This window comes from Planococcus citri, chromosome 4 (genome assembly GCF_950023065.1).
Source record: "Planococcus citri chromosome 4, ihPlaCitr1.1, whole genome shotgun sequence".
NCBI classification, from domain to species: Eukaryota; Metazoa; Arthropoda; class Insecta; order Hemiptera; family Pseudococcidae; genus Planococcus; species Planococcus citri.
The window spans coordinates 28,192,048-28,211,584 of record NC_088680.1 but is presented as its reverse complement, the minus strand read 5'-3'; the positions used below and the strand labels follow the sequence as shown (position 1 = coordinate 28,211,584).

The following is a 19,537-nucleotide window of genomic DNA, read 5'->3' as shown; positions in this document are numbered from 1 at the left end:
CGTTTCACTGTGGCTAATAAGTAGGTAAATCTCGATTCGATTCTCGTTATCAATTTACGAATATACTCGTTGATGTTATATCCATAGTTTTGTTGATAATCGTACGTTGTGTGATCTTCAAATAGTGCAAACTACATATCTTGTGTCGACGCTGTTTGTGTTACGAGTACTTCCATAAAATAAAATGTAAGTAATTTTTTCTTCAAATTTTTAATCATTCGATCGAGTAGGTACCTAGTTTATATATAGTTCATGTTACGACACTATCTATACGAGTGAGTAGTAAAGTTTCGATGTATGATTTGATTTTGATCCAAAGATGTGTTTTTTTTCTGTTATTTTTTACGTGTAGTTTTAATCGAAACAGTGAAAATGTCAATCTAATAAATTTTGTATTTGCCTAGATGAGTTCGGAAGATTTCTTCGGTTACTGCGCTGACGGACATCTGCACCAGATCCGATCAGATTACGTGTTAACTGCGATGCAATCTGGCGAAGATTTCGAATCGAAGATGTTTTTTCCGGCCGATATCGAAGAATCGTCCATCGAAGACGAAAGTTCATTTGTTCCTTTGGCACCGACGAATTGCCCTAATCTCGAAAAGATGTTATTCTTTGATCGACCCTGGCGTACGAACAAGCTGCCAGAAAGAAGATTAGCGCCTTACCATCCGAATAACGACGACGCGCGAACACCGGCCATATTTTTAATGGATTTCGAAAAACATGAAGATCGATTCTCAGAAACCAAAGAGCGAGGTAAAGAAAGCTTGTACGAGTTGATTAAAGACGCTCTCCTACCCGAAGTTGACCTCGAGCAAGCTCAAGGAATGACGTACGAAATCCTGAGACAGATATTTTTGCGAAAATTTTGGTCCATCGAAGAGCAGCAAAAGACGTATTCGGATTTGCGAAGTAGTCAATATCCCATGTACCAAGAACAACACGTTCGTGACTTCGTCTTTTATTGGATAGAGTTGTTTTCATGCCAGACTTACTATTTAACTCGAACCATCTACAAACAGATCATGAAAAAGATTCCTGAGATTTACCAAGAACCTATGAAAGAGTTTAAAAATGGCGGGTTTTTCGATAATTTTTATGGTGCTTTATTAGAATTCGAGAATACCCAGTGGCCTGGAATGTATACAGATTATACCGAAGATACGCGACGTTGTTATCGTAATGATATTCAGTTCTGGCCTCGAATGATATCTTGTGATGGGGTTTTCGCTACCGTGATGGCTCTTCTTGGAATTGGGCTCGGTTGTTATATTTATTTCTTTAATTCGTGATTTTTTTTTTTTACAACGACGGTTGTCTAATTAGTTCACTTTTCAAATCACACCTTCGTGAAATTTTTATACTCATTGAAGTGTATTTTCAAGTTGTAATATCGCGTATTTTAAATTAGCTATTTTCGATTTATGGTTTTTTAAATTTCAGTCATTAGCCAAATTCTTGTCAAAAATGATGGCTATTGTTTTTCATATTTGATATAGGTAGGTATTCTTAATTTTTGATAGATATTTAAATCATTTAAAAATTTAATTAATCGCGATTTATTTTAAATTATTTTAGATCTTCAATGCAGATTTATGTACTTGTAGTTACTATAGCTTTTTCGAATAAATTTTTAAATCTCTGGTGGTGATGCAATTTTTATTAGACTGAGTACTCGATTTATTCAACAGGGAGGATTCGTAAAGAGTAAGACAGCATTTTGAAAATAAAATGGAATCAAAGCTTATTTTTGTATCGTTTAACGATGAGAACATCTTTTATTGATATTCTGAAGTTTATTCTGCCGATGTTAAGTGTTTGATTGAATCTTACCTTTCTCATATTATGTCTAAATGGTGCGTTTTTTTGATAACTCATACCTTTCCTTGTCCTTCGAATTTTTGAATTCTTAATGTCGTAAAAATGTGGAAGAGAAAGGGCAGAAAGAATTCGATGCGGTTTTATCGCAAAAAGAATGTGATATTTGAATTTTTTTATCGTTGAAAACATTGTAAAACTATACGTGTCACAGTTATGGATTTACTTACATGGCATAATTTCACAAGATCATGAGAGGAAGAAGTTGGAGGAATTGTATCTCAAAAATGATTCAATATTATTAACTTTGCAATACCGAAAACATCATAACTCGTTTAATTTTTTTCATTTTAGCTGAACTTGGGATAGGTATAAGAAGATAGGGAGGGAAGAGGCTTATCAGCTCTTAATTTTCTGAATTTTAAAACCTGACTTGGAGTAGTTTTTTTTTAAATATTCGACTTTGAAAGTTTGAAACGTTGAAAATTTCGTTTGAAAATGGTTTAAATTTCTATGTGAATAAGAGAAGAAATTAAAGCGGAGATGTGGAGAGTTGGGTATAAAAAGCTCTCCTCTCACCAATTTTGTTGTGAATGTATTTCTTGGAGTAAGAATAGGCAAACGTGTTTTGATTTGGAAATGCCATTTTTAATCAAGATTTAAATTTTGAACACATCTCAATCAATTTTAAACTATTTTTTGAAAATTTTTCATTTTTTAGAATGCATTTTCGTACCCATAGGTACCTATAAAAAAAGTTGAAAATAAGATCAGATTTTAAATTAAGTGGGTAGAGTGAATCTAGACAACGTATTACGAATTTTTGGGCATGTTATATAACTGCAGAAATATGTTTCACATATTCGAGATTTTTTGAAAATTTTTTAAATCTTATCCCAAAAATTATTCGATGGAAAAATTGTTGAAATTATTTTAAAATTATTTCTACAGGAGGATAAGAATAATGGGTCATTCCACGTCAATTGGACCAAGAAGTGGTAGGGGGGTTCGGCGATTTTTTAAAAATTTTTCCTATGGAAAGACCTTTTGAAGGGATGACCAACGGCGCAAATCGCAGCCCTCTAGCCCATTTTTAAAGGCAGCCAGGGGGTGTCAAAGTTTTCAGTGAACTAAAAATATCATCCATTTCAGCAGTGGATTACTCGATAACCGCGATACCTACCAAAATGGAACATTTTCTTCGGAAGGTCTTTCCACAGGAAAAATTTCAAAAAAATCGCCGAACCCCCCCTACCACTTCTTGGCCCAATTTACGTGGAATGACCCTAATAGCATATCCCGATAAATTTTTGATTCTAGTTTTTTTTTTTTTTTTGAATCTCATTATTTTTTATTATCTTTTGCTTCGATGAATATTCGATATGTGTGATTTTTCGATCAGAATTTTGATTTTTTTGTTCATATTGTTACGTTGCTTATTTATTTTTTGTTCAAATTTCTGAAATTTGCGCCTGGACATTTGGCTTACTTTATTCAGAATTCTTAACAAACCGTACTTTTAGAGTGAGAGTTAACAATACACACTCAGAATTTTTTGAAATTGAAAATGGAGTCCCTCAAGGTTTAGTTCTTAGCACAGTTTTATTTATACTTTCGATTGATGACATTTCCAATGTTGTTTCTAGACCCATTTCTCTGAAAATCTTTGCTGATGATATAAACATTTCATTTCGTTCAAATAATATTCAACTAGCTCTTCAAGTAATCCAAGAAACCATTGAAAAATTTGTATCATGGGCAGATTCTAATGGTCTACCTTAACCTTCTCAGAGTCAAAAACCCACTGTATACTTTTCACCAAAAAAAAATAAGATTCCTCCACATCTCATTCTCAACTTCAAAGGACACTCTCTAGAATTCAAAACCACTACTAAATTTCTTGGCTTAACTTTTGATAGAAAACTAAATTGGACTCCTCGATTTCCTAAAAGTAAAATCAGATCCCATGGAACGCCTAAATCTGTTGAAAATAATCAAAAATACTAAGTATAATCCATCCCGCAAACTATTACTTCACTTGTATGAATCTCTAATTCGCAGCAAAATTGAGTATGGAAGCCCATGTTTTGCGAATATCTCAAAAATAAGACTTCTAATACCTATCTTAAAAACAATTCAAAATTCAGCCCCAAGAATCTGTATAGGAGCCCTCTATTCCTCTCCAATATAGATAGCATTTATTGTGAAGCATCAGAATTACCCCCAGATTTTAGAAGAATTCTTATAACAAACAAATTCATCTCAAATGCATCCACCAACCGCCAACCCTTCCCATCCACGCCAAAACTCAATTAACCCACCCAACCCTCAACATTTTGATCATGTAGAAGGACCCATTTCTAATTTCATCACAATGTTGAATGATCTTCAAATCAATCCTAAAACACTCATCCAAAAACCAATATTATATCCCCCTTGGCTCCTCAAACCTCCTCAAGTCAATATACAACTTATTAACTACTCAAAAAATAGCCACTCTCCACTATAGTAATAAAACAAAACTATCTTGAACTCCTATCAGAATACAAAAAATTCGATCTATGTTTTACAGATGGATCAAAAATACCAACACTTCATTCAGGGTATGCCTAGTTACCTACTCTATTAATGATAAAATTTCAAATTTTAAAATCCATAACTGCTCTTCAATCTACACTGCCAAACTCACTGCTATTTTCCACTGCCTCTGTGATATATTCACTTATGAATCAGAAAATAAGTCTTTCTTAATTCAGAGTGATTCTCTCAGCTCACCAACTGCTATCCAAGATCTATTTTCTGACCACCCACTAATTCAAAATATTCATAAAACTATTTGATTTACAAAATTCAAACTTCTCCATCTAGTTTATGTATGTAGATGTACCCAGCCATGTTGGAATCACAGGAAATGAAATTGTAGATGAAAATGCAAAATCTGCCACTACTCTTTCTCCTCTCACATTTATTATCACAGCTGACGACCTTAAATCTATCTTCACCCATAAGAAATGGCAAAACTTTTGGTCCCTCCAAACATCAAACAAGCTCTTTTACCACCAAAAAACTACTCAGCCTTGGAAAAACCTATCTCAACTAAATAGACTTGAAGAAATCATTATAACCAGATTGAGAATTGGCCACACCAAAATCACCCACAATCACCTCTATGAAAAAACCCCAAAACCCACATGCCAGTTCTGCACGTCAGAACTTATATCTGTCCAACACTTACTATTTCGCTGTCCCTCCTTACATCAGCACAGACTATCCCTACTAATAGATGAAAGATCCCTATTCATACCAGACGACCCTTCCGAAAATAAAAAATTCTTAGACCTAATTAAAAAACTGGACCTTAACAACTCGATTCAAATCTCACACGACGGGTGTAATAATCAAGTAATTACAAACACCCCCCCCCCAAAAAAAAAACATTTTATGAAAAATTGAAACATCTCAAAATCGTAAAAGCACCATTATCATAAGGAGAAAGGAGTCAAACATTAAAAAATGCTGCCGAATGTTGTGAGTAGTTTTCTGAGAAGGAAACAAAAATTTAAAAAAATATTCCTAGATGCTCAGACTGCTTTTCTTATGAATAGAAGGGAAGGGTGAGGGTCTAAAAACAATAAATAGTCACCTTAAGTGGCCAAACAGGTAGTAAGACTACCTCAGAAGACTAGACTGGTAGGTCAGTGACCTTGAGATTCCAGACTCACAGGCCAACGAACTTGAAACGAAATTTCAAATCAATTTTTGTAACTTGCTTGTGCTTCAAATTGCAAAGATTTTTGAATCTTGCGTGGCCTTCGAATTTTCGAAATTTCAAATTATATTTTAGAGCTCTCATGGGAACTATACTTGTATGTATGCTTTCTTTCATTCGAAATTCAACGAGATCAGACGCATGTGTGGATTCGTTGGATTTGTTTTTTTAAAAAAGCATGCATTGTACATTCATTCCCTGATTTTCTAGAGTTGGCAGGTAATTAGTTTCCCAGTCCTGGCGTCTACTTTTAAAATTCAACTACCAACCAATAAAAATTTTTCGAGTTGAATTTCTTCAAGCTATAAAATTCTTCGTAATGAAGCATTTTCGATTACGATTTTACGAGATTTCTTCTGGGAAAGGTGTTCTCCTTTGTCATAAGATAACGTTGTCATACATTTCCATTTTCAACGTCAACAATTTTTTTACTTTGGTTAAAGGCAGAATTATCATATTTAGGTTTATTTATTTAGAATTTTTCTCTTTTATTTCCATCTCTTTCAACGTATTCTGTATTTTGATCAATTCATAAGATTTATTTGCTAGAGTAATTAAAACTTGACTTCGCATGTGATTTTACTTCATCAGAATGTATTATGGTACCTAAAAGATAAAAATAGGTTTCTATCAAGCAACGTTGGTTTTCGATTCAAGTTAAATCGATGTAGGCACACGCAGTAGATCTTTTCAAATATGTAAAATTACGTTGCATAAAATAATCATACAATATGAAGTGATTATGATACGTATGTATTTCATGAAAAATACGTTTCAATTTGAAAGTTTAGGCGAGGAGGGAGGAAATATTGAAGATAATTCGTAGGAAATCGAACGAATGTGAAAGAATTAGGGAATGGTGGGAGTTATCTGGATATTTTCTTTACATACTTTATAATTTCCAAATTCAAACGACGACTGAACATCGAATCATTATATTTTATGCTGACTTGATTGTATGCCAGTGGTGACTTTCGTGCACAGATTCGATCGATTTCGTGTTGTTTACGTACCGAGTACATCTAGTTACATTGTGCAGATATTTTGAGTGGACGCTGATTTATCTTGTAAAAAGAAAAAGTGAGTACCTTTTTTGTCTCCTATTTACGTTCTAGATTGAAAATTTTATTAATTTAATCGTTCAATTGAAATAAAAATCGTGTATGACGTTCGCATCGCGAATGAGGAATGATCTTTCGATGAACGATTGGTTATTCGGTCCTTTCGCTGTAATTTTCTTACGTTTCTTTTTCGCGTATTGAAGTATTGCTAATTTTTAACACGATGTGTATTTTCGCCAGATGGTCAAGATAGAATTGTGCGGCTTATGCGCGGACGGACATCTGCACCTGATTACAGATAAAGGCAAGAAACTGAAAAATGACAGTGGAGAAAATAAAGAAGATTTTCGTCAAAGATTCCATACTGGTATGTTTCAACATGAAAGTTTTGAAGAAAATTCCGATACCGCCGTACTCGTAAACCTCAAATCAACGTTTGTTGTCCTGCATCCGACGCATTGTCCCCGTAAGAAGTTTGAATTTTTAGAATCAGAAAACCCAGATCAAGTACCAGATAATGTTGGGCGTTTTGAATCGAATGAGAATTACTTTACACATCCGGTTGTATATTTACGTAAATTCGAAAGTCCACCACCTGGCGATAAACATCGATTTAAAAGACAAACTGAACAGCAATGTAAAAAAAGTTTTTACCGGCTGATTGAAGGAGAAGAATTTACTCTGACATCGGAACAATTAAAGACTATATCATATAGCGAATTGACCCAGAGATTTTTACGACAATTTTGGTCGTGTCACATTCAGAAAGATTTGTATAATTCAAGAGTGAGAAAAGTAGAAGAAAACGAGGATCTTCGCGTGGTTATAATACAGTGGATATGGTGTGTAACCTATAGTACTACCTATTTATCTCAAGAACTCGTCCGTGATATGAAGAAACATTTTCCTGAGAACATGAATGTTGTCCAGCAAGTTTTGAAACGGCACGCCAAAGGTGTTTCTTCGTGGTCGAACTTTCAACGTCAATTGTTTATAGTCTATGAACATGTATTAATACGCAGGGCGGAGGAAAAGGCGGCGGAACGTAGGAAAGTGAAATATCAGCTGGGTGCTATCGCTGTTGTCGTCACTTCTGTTGCAGCGATGTGTCTAGTACGTGATTACGACCGTCATATGGATTTCCTTAGAAGTATCTTTGAATGAAATGAATGATAAATTAATGTAGGTATACGAGTTGGTCAAAACACGAGATTTTTGGTAAGAGGAATTGAATAGAGAACTCGTTCCATTTTCACTAAGACAATTGTTACTAATTTTGATGTACTTTCGTGTCACATAAATTTGATGCATTTTCTGTTTTAAAATGTAACGTGTACATAGGTACGTACATAAAAAATGCTAACAATTGCCTTACTGAAAATACGAGTTGAACGAGTTCTCTATTCAATTCCTATACAAAATTTCCACGTTCGGTGCATTTCAATTCTTTTAGTGTTACTCGATAATTAATTTATTCATTTCCTACTTTTAATTTTCAATTTATTATCGACTTTTTTTGAATTTACCATCGATTTGTAATGTTTCATTTTTATGTCGATTTTCAATGCTTAATTTACTGTCGAGTGTCGATATTTAATTTATTTTCGACTTTTTAACGCTTAATTTATTTTTGAACTCCGATAGTCGATCATCTACCTGTTTATTTTCCACTTTTAATATTTATTTATTATCGATGTTTATTTTTAATTTTGTTCCACGTCGATTTTTAATGTTTAATGTATTGTCGATTTACGATACTTAATTTATTGTCGATTTTTATCACGTGATTATTTTTCGATTCGCGATATTTTTAATTTTTTTTCGATTTTTAATGTATGATCAATTTTTGATTTTTGATGCTTAATTTATTATCGATTTTTGATGTGTGATCAATTTTTGATACTTGATAATTTAAGGTCAATTTTTAATAAGTCGATTTATTCGCGATTTTTGATAATTTAATTTATTCGTAATTTTGGAAATTTAATTTATTCTCGACTTTTGGAACAGTTAGATACTGTATTGTGAATAAAGTTTTAAGCATGGCAATAAAGCAGTTTTTTTTTAAATCGCTGATGTATATTCGATTTATTCGTCAGGTGAGAGAGTGCTAAATACTTACATATAGAATATGAGCTACAGCTACAATCTTCGTGTACTTTATTTCTGCCTCGTATACTCGTACAGTGTCGATCTATTTTATGCAATAAAACCCTATACCTTACACTGTGATAAAAACTCGACCAAACATGACACATTTTTAGAACAGTTTTTAAAAAGTACGAAAGTGTTTGTTATTTTGTAATGAATATCGCTCAATTATCATCTGTTTATTTCTCTTTGCTCATCGTAGTTACATATCATTAAAATGGGAATATTTTTCATTGAGGAATTTTCGTTGGTGTCTACTGTCTAGTAAGTATAGGTATTTCAAAACTGTCATGATATGGATGGTGCGTTTGTTTAGTTGTTGGTTCATGATAGTGTTCTTTTTGCACAATCAAGCTGCATAACTGATGCAGATTATGCGTTTAGCATAATTACCTACTTCGCCTTATCACTAAATTTATCGAATGGTAATATTTTTTCAAAATTATCATTTTATGCGCTTTTAAAGGTTATTTATTTATTTATTTTTTTTAAAAAGAAGTTCATTTGTAAACATTTATCTTGTGAGTGATAGTGAGATTACGTGAACATTTTACAAGTACCTATAGGTACATATAAATTAGTCAGTTTCTAAATAGGTATCTTTCAATTTCTTCACATAATCAGATTTATTTTGTGAAAAAAAAAATGCAAAGAGGAGAAAAAAAATAGAACGTCAAAGTAACAGTGCAGGTATAGGTACAGATAAAGATAAAAATAATGTTTAAAAATGCATTCAGGAATTTATTAAAATACGTTATATCTAATTGAGGTGGCTCAAATCCCTTGATTTTTTTTTTTTGAAAGTTTGTTAAAAACTCACTTTTTTCAATTCACTGATTTTTTTACGCAGATATTAATTTTTTTTAATTTTAAAAACTGATAAAAATATAATAAGATGTGGCTCATTTATTTCAATTCTACCTAATTCGAATGTTCCGAGTTCAAATAGGTACCTATACAGAGATTTTTAGGACGAATTTAAAATTGTTCATAAATCTGGTACATAGGTAGGTACTGTGAATTTGCAATCTGTACCTAAGTAACATGTTGTTAAATTTCAAGCATCCCAAAATCTTGAAAGAATATTTTTTCGTGAGGGGGGAGGAAGAATAAAATGTGAAAACTCCGCTGAATGTCGTCAACAGTTTTTTGTCGAGAAAGGAGAGTTGAATTTAAAAAAAAAATCCAAATACTCGGATTGCATTTCTTGTAAGCAGGAGATGAGGGGGGAGGAGGAATAAAATCAGAAAATAAGTGTGCCTCGAGAACATTGGAAATTTTCAAAAGGGAATTGCAAAAAAGTTCTATGCTTTGATTTGTAGATTTTACGAGATCTTTTGAAAATAATGAAGCACTAACCTAGTGCAATACAAATAAAATCGTTTGTTTAAAATGAAAATTTAGATTTTCAAACATTTTCCATCTCTTCAATTTTTTCAAGCTAGTGCTTTAAAATTCAGCATTTTCGATTATAATTTGAAAAAATTTCTGATGAAGGTGTTTCTTGTCAACATACGTAGGTACCTACCTACCTACCTACGTAGGTATATCAACGACTTTTTTTTCGGTTAAAGAGATAATAAATTATTGGGTTTATATTTATTTCATATTTTCTTTGTTTTTCCTCCACCTCTTCCTCAAGCAGGTATGAGAGAAAATATAGGTGGAGAGGAAAAGAGCTGAAATCCCTATAAGTAGGTACAGGTTATTCAATTACTTGAGAATGTTGAAAAATACCATTATCCGAAAACAGTATTTCTAATAAAAATTTTGATCTTGAAGCATATCTCGATCAATTTCAAACAAATGTTTGAAAATTTTGTAATTTTTTGGAAAATGGTTTTGCATTTTATCTAAAAAAAAAAAAAAGGTTACATTTGATTTTAAATTGAATAATGTACTTGAATTTAGTACCTAATTTATGATGAATTTTTGTACATTTTTCAATAATTTCAGAAAAATCTTTAAAATTTCCAGGATTTTTGAAAACATAATTGAGAACTTGTTCTAGAAATTAGGTATTCAATGAAGAAATTTCTGAAATTTTTTGAAATTTATCTCTGTATAGAACGAAAGGAGAACATGTATCGATCAATTTTTCACTTACCTGAAGTAGATAAGCATCAGAATCCATGTTCTGATTCTTTTTTTTTTAATCATATTATTTTTGATAACTTTTGTTTCAATTGATTTCCGTATCAACATTATTTTTAATACCTACGTTTCAAAATCTTGAGATCACATTTTTGTGACAGGAGGGGAGAAGGGAGTCAAATGTGAAAAACTCTCCTGAATGTTATGAGTAGAGCTGGGATTTTTATGCAGACGTATGATGAAAATATGCAATATTTTATACGATTTTCTCACCCAAAATAATATGCCAAAAATATGCAAAAATTTCAGTTCGAGTGACGTACCCCTGAAAAGGAATTTTTAAAGCTGAAAAACGTGAAAATTGTTAATTTAGAACAAAATGAACGTAGTGATCAAAAAATACACCTCATGTTAGAAAATTGGGGAAAAACAAGTCATTTCATAATAGATAATAAATTCATCATAAAATTCAGAAAATCGAGAAACAATAGAAAAAAAATAGGAAATTGAACTAAAAAAATTAACGACTATTCAACTAAATGAATTACGAGTGCATGCAATTATTAAATGCATTCTGAGATTTTCCACCAAAAAACTCTGCCTCTTTGTCACTGACGTATTTTATCAGTGTCACGATTTTTCGAACAAAAAAAGTCCTTGAAAATACCAATTTTTGCAAAATTTTTATAAATATGCAAAGAAATTACCAGATGCTCAAATATGCAGATTTCCCCCCTAAAATATGATAAAATATGCGATTTGGTCTGAAATATTACTCGTATGCAAAATATGCAAAGTGATATTGGGCTCATTAGTCTGGAAATTTCATGAATCGGAGACATCTTATTAAATATGCATTTTTTCTAGTCCATGAAAAAATATTTGCAAAGCTTAAAAATTCCAGCTCTAGTTATGAGCAGTTTTGTGAGGAGTGAGCGTGAAAATTTGAAACATACTCAGCACTGATCTTCCTACGATATTAGAATAAGGGAGGGGAGGGGAGGGGGGATTGAATCAGCGAAAAACTATGCTCAAGGTCATGTAGAAATTTACGAAGGTCATTGTACGTAAAAGTTCTGCGATTTGATTTGGAGATCTCATGAGATTTTTTGAAAATAAAATACAATTGAAATCAAAACATTTTTTTTTTCGAAAAAATGTCAATTTTCAACTTTTTCTTGTCACAATTATTTAGATTCATTTTTGAAATCTTCGTGATATTTCCAGCAAGAAATTTCGGTTGAAAAAGTTGGAATAAATTGAAATCGATTTTGGTTAATTTGAAGAAAATTGCTCTCTTTGTCTCTGTATCAATTCAATCATTTTGATACGCAAGTTCGTAGTAAAAAAAGTTTTTCTCGAGACTCGAGGAGATAGGTAGGTAGTAGGTACCTACTTATATACGTAAATGTTTCTGCATTATTTCGAATTTCCAAGCTATTGATGTCTCTTCATCATTCATCAGCATATTCAATCATAGATTTTGCGACGAGAGGATTTTTTTTTTGTTTCATTCATGTGCATTTTAATCTTCAACGACCTTTCTCGTATTTTGGTTAAAAGCAGAACCATTTATTTAGCCCTTTCTATTTTGCCTCTTTCCAAACATTTTGATAAATGCATAAAATTTATCAGCAGGTTTGATTAGAAAATAACTTCGTCATTTCAATTCCTCTAACCAATCTTTATCATAGGTTCGTAATCACTGAATTTCATCACGTATTCACCTGTAATACAACTTTGTTTTTCAATTCAAATAAATTCAATTATGGTTCATTTGTTCGAAAGAAAATGCGTGTAATTCTTGTTAACTTGTTTGATTTTGCATAAGCATAAAGGCTTGAAAGTATAGGTACCTACGAAGTATGGGCGTTATGCATGAAAAATACTGTTCGATTTAAAACCTTAGGCGGGGAGAAAGGTAGGGGTTATCTAGATATTTTCTCATACATTTGGCAAATCCAAGCGAAGACTGAACATTGAATTATTGTTTATACAGACGTACTGCTTGTAAGCCAGTGAGTCTTGTCCATAGATTCGATAGATTTCGTGTTGTTTACGTAATAAAGTATATAGTGCAATTATGTTGAGAATGAGGCGAATTATCCTGGAAAATGAAAACGACGTGAGTACATTTTTTTGTCGCCTAATTACGTACATTTTAGATTGAAAATTTTAATGATTTAATCGTTCAGATGATAAACAAATCGAATATTTGACGTTAATTGCATTACGAATGAAAAATTATCTTTCGATGAACGATTAGTTGTTTCTGTAATTTATTCACGTTTCTTTTTCGCGTATTGAAGCATCGTTGCAAATTTTTAACATAATGTGTATTTTCTCCAGATGAAGAAGTTCGAGAAGAAGTATTGTGGCTACTGCTCGGAAGGACATCTGCACTGGTTTACACCTAAAGCCGCGGAGCGTTGGGAAAGAATAAAGAATCATGCCCCGGACCGCGACAGTTACCCCAATCAATTCGCTGCTCATATGTTCGAAAGAGATTTTTTCGAAGAAAGAACCCATGCCAAATTGGAAGACGAGTTTGTATCTCTGATACCGACGAACTGTCCCCTTCTAGAGTTCAATTTTTTAGATGAAGACATTGATCGTCTGCTTCATTGTCAGGCAGATATACCAAATACTGTTGCGCCTTTTCGATCGGATGGCGATCGTACACCAAATGCGGTCGTGTATGTGCAAGAATTCGAACGAACTGCTTTCGGTCCTCGATTTCGTAGAGAAACGGCGATACAATGTAAAAGGAGTTTTTACGAGCTGGTTAGAGAAAAATTTTATCTGGGCGACGATGATGAAATAGATGATATACCATATGCAACATTAAGACAGAATTTTTTACGCAAATTTTGTTCGCGAGATGTTCAGAACGAGATTTTAGAAAGGTTTCGGAACGCGAATATACCCGCAGATGGCACTGCTCGTCGCGAATTTCTAATCCATTGGGCATGGCAATTCACATGTATTACTATCGAATTATCGCGAAACATCGTCGATTTGATGAAGATGAAGATTCCTTTGGTAAACCGAGCCCAGCGCAAATTTATCGGCCGGTATGAAAAAGGTGTCGTCTCGTGGCCGAAATTTTATAAGGATTTGGTTGATCATCGTGCATTTCCCATTCCCCCTGAGATCGTGCCTCAACAGAATACGTTTGTAATAAGCTTGAATACTGCGGTTACTTTAGTGTGTTGTTGCGCTATTATCGTATACGGAATTGTTAAGATTAAAAAAGGATCGTAATTTTTTTTTTGCTCGTACGTCGACGCTAGTAAAATCATTTTTTTACTTCGATTTCTACACTTTTTAATTTATTTTTGATTTTATATATTTTACTTATTGTCGAATTTTAATCTTTAATTTACTTTGGATTTTCGAGATTTTAACTTATTGTCGACTTTTCACGTTTAAATTTATTTTCGATATTTACCTGATTCGTTTTCGGCATTGAATGTTGTAATTTATTCTCGTTTTTCGATGATTAATTTATTTTAGACTCGAATGTTTAATTTATTGTCGATTTTTTATACTTGATTTTTTTATTCGTGATTTTTAAATTTTAAGTTATTCTCGATCTTTGATAATCGATGCTGTACTGTGAATAAATTTTTAAAATGTGACTGTAGTGTGATTTTTATTGAAGTGAAACTCGATTTATTCAATAGGTGAAGTAGAACACGAGCTATACGTGGTAATTTTAAGAGGAAATTTAAATCAATAAGTTATAGGTACCGAACTTTTTTCTTATGCTTTGAACAGATGAGTTTTTCTTAATAATGAACGATTTGGTAGTTTTAAGGTTTTTGTTTTTTACTAGGTAGGTATTACTTGAAAAAACGATGTTTTCCTTTTTTTTTTTTTTTTTTTTTTTTTAAATCCCAAAATCCTTTTTTTGAGCATATTTTATTTTTAAATCTTCGCAATATTTTCAGAAAAACGAAGAGATCTCGAATAAAAAAATGGAAAATAATAGAAATTTATCTTGGCCAAATTGAAAAATGTACCATTTTTTATGTGTCCCAAATTTGATAATTTTAATACGCCAGTTTGCACCAAAGAAAACGATTTTTTCTAGTAGGTAGGGGTAGGTAGGTAGCTAGGTGTAAGTAAGTAGGTACATCGATAATATATGTACGTCGGTATGAGTTGAATTGAAAAAAAATTACTGTGTAAAATTTGAAATTTGCGTGAACTAGTCTCACCCTTGCCTCTCTTCTAAGTCATTAAATTTATACTAAAAGGAATTTTTAGTTACTTTTTCAAAATTTTGGTAACTAAGTTTCGCTTTCGGCCAAAAATGCCAAAATGTCTAGTTTTTGGTAAAAACTGAGTAAAGTCTCGTTTCATACAAAAAATTGCTTGAAATTGTCGCCTTTTCTCAAATAATAAGTCCTACTTTTTTTATCAAAAATTGACCAAAAATGCCAAGAAATCTTTCTATGCTTGCCATAAAGTACGATAAATGTCACGTTCTCAAGAAAAAGTGCAAAAAAGTTTCATTTTTTGACAATAAATGCTAATAGCCTCACTTTTTTGTTGAAAATTATTGCTAAAAAGTTTTGTAATTTTTTCCAAAAATGTATAAAAAAACCGTGTTAAGTATAAAAATTATTAAAATCTCGATTTCAAACAAAAATAGCCAAAAATTTTGTGTTTTGTCAAAATTGCCAAGTGCTTAAAATTTTCGCTTTTGGAAAAAAAATCGAAAAAGTACTATTTTTTCCAAAACTTTTCAAAAAAACTCAGACTTTTGATTTTTAGCCTCACTTTTTTTCAAAAATTTCCGAAAAATCGTGTTTTATTTCCAAAATTTTGTAAAATAAACTCGCTTTTTCAACAATAATTGTGAGAAAGTCTCGTTTTTCCCTAAAGTTATCGAAGTCTTGGCTTCTTTGTCCAAGAACTAACGAATCTTTTGCTTACTAAAGATTGCCAATAAATTTCATTTTTTTCTCAAGTCTTGCCTTTTAATTTAATAATGGTACTGCTAACAAAACTGCAATTTTTGCTAAATTATCATTATTGATCATATTTTTGTGGTAATTTATTCTAAAGATATTTTGCTCACCTTTTGTAACATTTTTGATTACTTTCTTGAGCTGTATTGATTACTAAAGTTATTTTTTTGGGGGGAGGGAGTTGAGTACGAGCCATGTTTCAGAAATAGTGAATTACCTATTTGACAATCTGATGAAATTTCGGAATTATCTTCTCAACCAGAAGTTTGAAAGTCGAGTTTCAATTTTAATTGGAATTTTTCTTCATTTATATTTCTTGGGGTTAGGTTTCAATGTTGATAACTTAATCTGAAAAATTGCTGAATTTTTTAATTCCACATTTCGAAATTTTTTTTACAACTTTATGTGCGATTTGGAATCATGAATTTTAAAATGAATTTTTGTCCAGATTGAAGAGATTAATTAGCATTATCGCATTGATTTTTTCGCGTAGGTTGTGAAGGTACTTGGTTCTTGCACTATTGACCTTTTCTATCATGAATTGAGGAAATTTCTTTCGAAGAAGGATTTAAAAAGGAATTCGAACTGGTAAAAAAAAAGCTTCCAAAAACTAGCTCAAAATCAATAGTGTTCGTCAGTTCGGTTCCCACAGTCACTTGTGAAAATTTCAGCTCATTTGGTCAGTTATTTAGGTCATTACCTAGGTACTCAAGTTATCGTCTGGACAAATTTTTCTGACACACAAGTAGGTACTTACTGTTTTCCAATTCTCGAAAAATATCAACGTAGTATTCCGAGGAGTTATGAAAAAAATCTCCAGAAGGAAAGTAATGCGCTAAGAACGTACTTATATGTACATATTCAATAGTCCAGTAGAATTAGCATCGAATAGTGAATCTCTAGGTGGCAAGCTGAATTTTGGTATACTGGTCCATTTTGATGTCCTGAAAACGAATCCGAGCAGTCCCCTACTGTCCCGGGTGTGCTTTCCCCCAAATTGTGGATCTTAGCCCCCCAAAATCGGTTTTTGACCAATTCATCGAAAAATATTGACTCTAGCGCAAAAATGGTTGAAGAATGTTGTTCTACGTCAAATTTCCCATCAGATGAACCATGTATCGATTTTCCAGCCCCAAGGGGGGTGGACCTACGGCGCTTTGAACATAAAGGGGTCTGTAATAGCGCTATTACATTGATTGTTAATATTGGTCGTAATATTTTTAATCGTTTAAAAATGATATGGGGGTACTTCTTTTTGTTTTTCTGAGATACAGAACGGACTACAGCGTCACCCCTCCCCCTCCCCCTCCCCCTCCCCCTCACCAATCAGTTATCTGTCGATATAACGTACGTCCGGTGAATTGAAATTTATCTACAAAAAAGTGTAAAAATGTCAAATGGAATGTTGATACGCGTTTCAAACGCCAATTTTAACGAAGCGTAACCAATTCTCCCCCTTTGTGGATCCCAAGCCCCCCAAAACTTTTTTCAATCCATCTACTTCAATATTGGTCAAATTGAAAAAAATCTACAATTGTTATGTTCTAATCCATAAAATTTGCCATAAAATGAACCTTCGTTCATATTTCTCGCCCCAGAGGGGTGAGGAGTGAACCTAAAACATTGAATAGGTACCAGTAGTAAAGGCGTGAACTCGCACCCAGCTTTTTTGGTACCTCTGCACCCAGTACCTATAAACCCAGTTAGTATAGGGTTATATGGAACGTGTTTCGCGAGGCGGGATGCGGGGAGGAGGGATGGTCCGCGTACAGGTAGTTTGCAGGTATACGATGCGTGTTATCTGTTCTACCCCTCCCACCGCTACCACCACCGGCAATGGGTATTTTGTATACATACCTACGTGGAGTGCGTCCGATGCATTCACTGCCCTGTACCTTGGAACCCAATACCTATACACTCGTTGCGTTCGTTTTCTACACTATGTGTGTATGTATTCGAGCGTTGAAAATCAGTATGTTTGGCTTATGCAATATGCACGAATTTTTTGGGTAGGTACGTATGTGTATATAGATAGGTAGGTACCTATACTTTTTTTTCCTCGGACGTGGGTAGGAACAACACAGTGAGTTTCAATTTTGCTTTGGGAAGTAAAATTGGAACTTTTGCATAACCTTAACCTATAAAGGGTGGAGGGTACTGGAACCCAAGTGAAAGGACCCGTAACCCCCCCCCCCCTCCCTCTTGTAATTATTATTAGGTAAAGTGCGTGATTTTTACATACAGTTGGGTATATTTCTTCGAGTACCTACTTACTTACCTGTATGGGTCTATTTGCTCAAGTACAAACTGTACATTTTCTTTCATTCACGAATGTTTTATTATATTTTTTTTAAAAATATGCAATCATGTATGTGCTCGTAATTATACATATATACCTACAGTTGGGTACCTATACAGATTTAATAAGTATCTTCATATTTTTTTTCCGAGATTTGGTTTAAGGACCAAAAGATAGTTTAACAGAAGCGAGTGTAACTACCAATATCCGTACCCCTCACCCTCCCCTCCCTATTTGTGAGAAATATGAGAAATCGCATGAAAATCTACTCTTACCTACAAATATAATACATTTGAGAGGACTAATTAGTAGAAAAAAGAAGTATCCACTGACCACACACACACATACTTTAGGTACATTAAGGAATGTATACTAGGTAAGCCAGTAGAAAATGAGTACTTATCAACCATTAGCAAGATTAGTAGCAAAAATGAAACAAAATGGAATCATCTAGAAAATTGTCAATTGACAAATAATGTGAAAAAATTAACAAACCATTATATGTACATAGGTACTTATCTAGATCTTCTTTTTCAAAATGACCATATAGCTCAACTGTAGAATGTAGGTAGGTATGGTGAAGTGTCCTTTTTGCTTCTTTTTTTTGCAGGTAATGGAATTTTGCATGAGAAATACCAAGAGATAATTACTGTAATGAGCTAATGGCTACCAATAATACTTAAATCGTATTCATTATCAATATATTCGAATTTGTGAGAAAGAGAACTCCAATTAGCTGTGAAATGTTCCTTTTTCTGGAATATTCTTTCTTTTCTTAAAGAGACAGCTAAATAGAATGATCTTTTAAGGATAATAGCCTAGATCTTTCAACTGACCACCAAGAATGTTGGAAAAGGTTTCTATAATTAAGTTTCTACAGAAGAATCACAGGATCACAGGGTATAAAATAAACCAGAGATTGATTTTAAAAATCAGTTGTTTTCTCAAGTTTGTAAGAGTCTAGAGCTCTTGAGTGTCCAAGTATATATGTTCTTACTGTGTTATTTTCTTGTGGACCTATTTTTCGCGAATTGTTTTGCAATTTCATCAGTGTTTATTAGTGTGTTATTTTTTTTGAGAACCTATTTTTCGCGAATTGTTTTCATATTTTTTTTTCAAAATTTTATATTTTTTTTTGCAAACTATATTTTATTCATTTTTTTTTGACATTTCGTTTTTTTTTCAAATAATTTTTAAAAAAAATGAGTCAGTTCAAGTTGGACTTAACACCAGAAGAAATTGAGGAATTATTTGAGCCATGGGATTATAACCCTCAACAGCAACAACCCCAACCTCAATCACAACCTCAACCACAACCTCAACCACAACCTCAACCATCTACCAGTAGAGCTGTGGTATCAAA

The 19,537-nt window shown here is 32.9% G+C and overlaps 3 protein-coding genes across 3 annotated transcripts; all 3 read left to right on the top strand.

Annotated features, from left to right (window-relative positions):
• On the top strand, positions 1-1,647 carry LOC135844073 (uncharacterized). The gene is made up of 2 exons (XM_065362171.1): positions 1-186; positions 405-1,647. The coding sequence occupies exon 2, from the start codon at positions 405-407 to the stop codon at positions 1,293-1,295; it is 891 nt and encodes a 296-aa protein (XP_065218243.1). The 5' UTR covers positions 1-186; the 3' UTR covers positions 1,296-1,647.
• Positions 1,648-6,438: 4,791 nt separating this feature from the next.
• Positions 6,439-8,720, top strand: LOC135843743 (uncharacterized). Its single transcript, XM_065361723.1, has 2 exons — positions 6,439-6,670; positions 6,892-8,720. The coding sequence occupies exon 2, from the start codon at positions 6,892-6,894 to the stop codon at positions 7,813-7,815; it is 924 nt and encodes a 307-aa protein (XP_065217795.1). The 5' UTR covers positions 6,439-6,670; the 3' UTR covers positions 7,816-8,720.
• Positions 8,721-12,731: 4,011 nt separating this feature from the next.
• Positions 12,732-14,537, top strand: LOC135844213 (uncharacterized). Its single transcript, XM_065362360.1, has 2 exons — positions 12,732-13,021; positions 13,246-14,537. Exons 1-2 carry the CDS (start codon positions 12,980-12,982, stop codon positions 14,158-14,160), a joined length of 957 nt encoding a protein of 318 aa, XP_065218432.1. The 5' UTR covers positions 12,732-12,979; the 3' UTR covers positions 14,161-14,537.
• Positions 14,538-19,537: the final 5,000 nt, after the last annotated feature.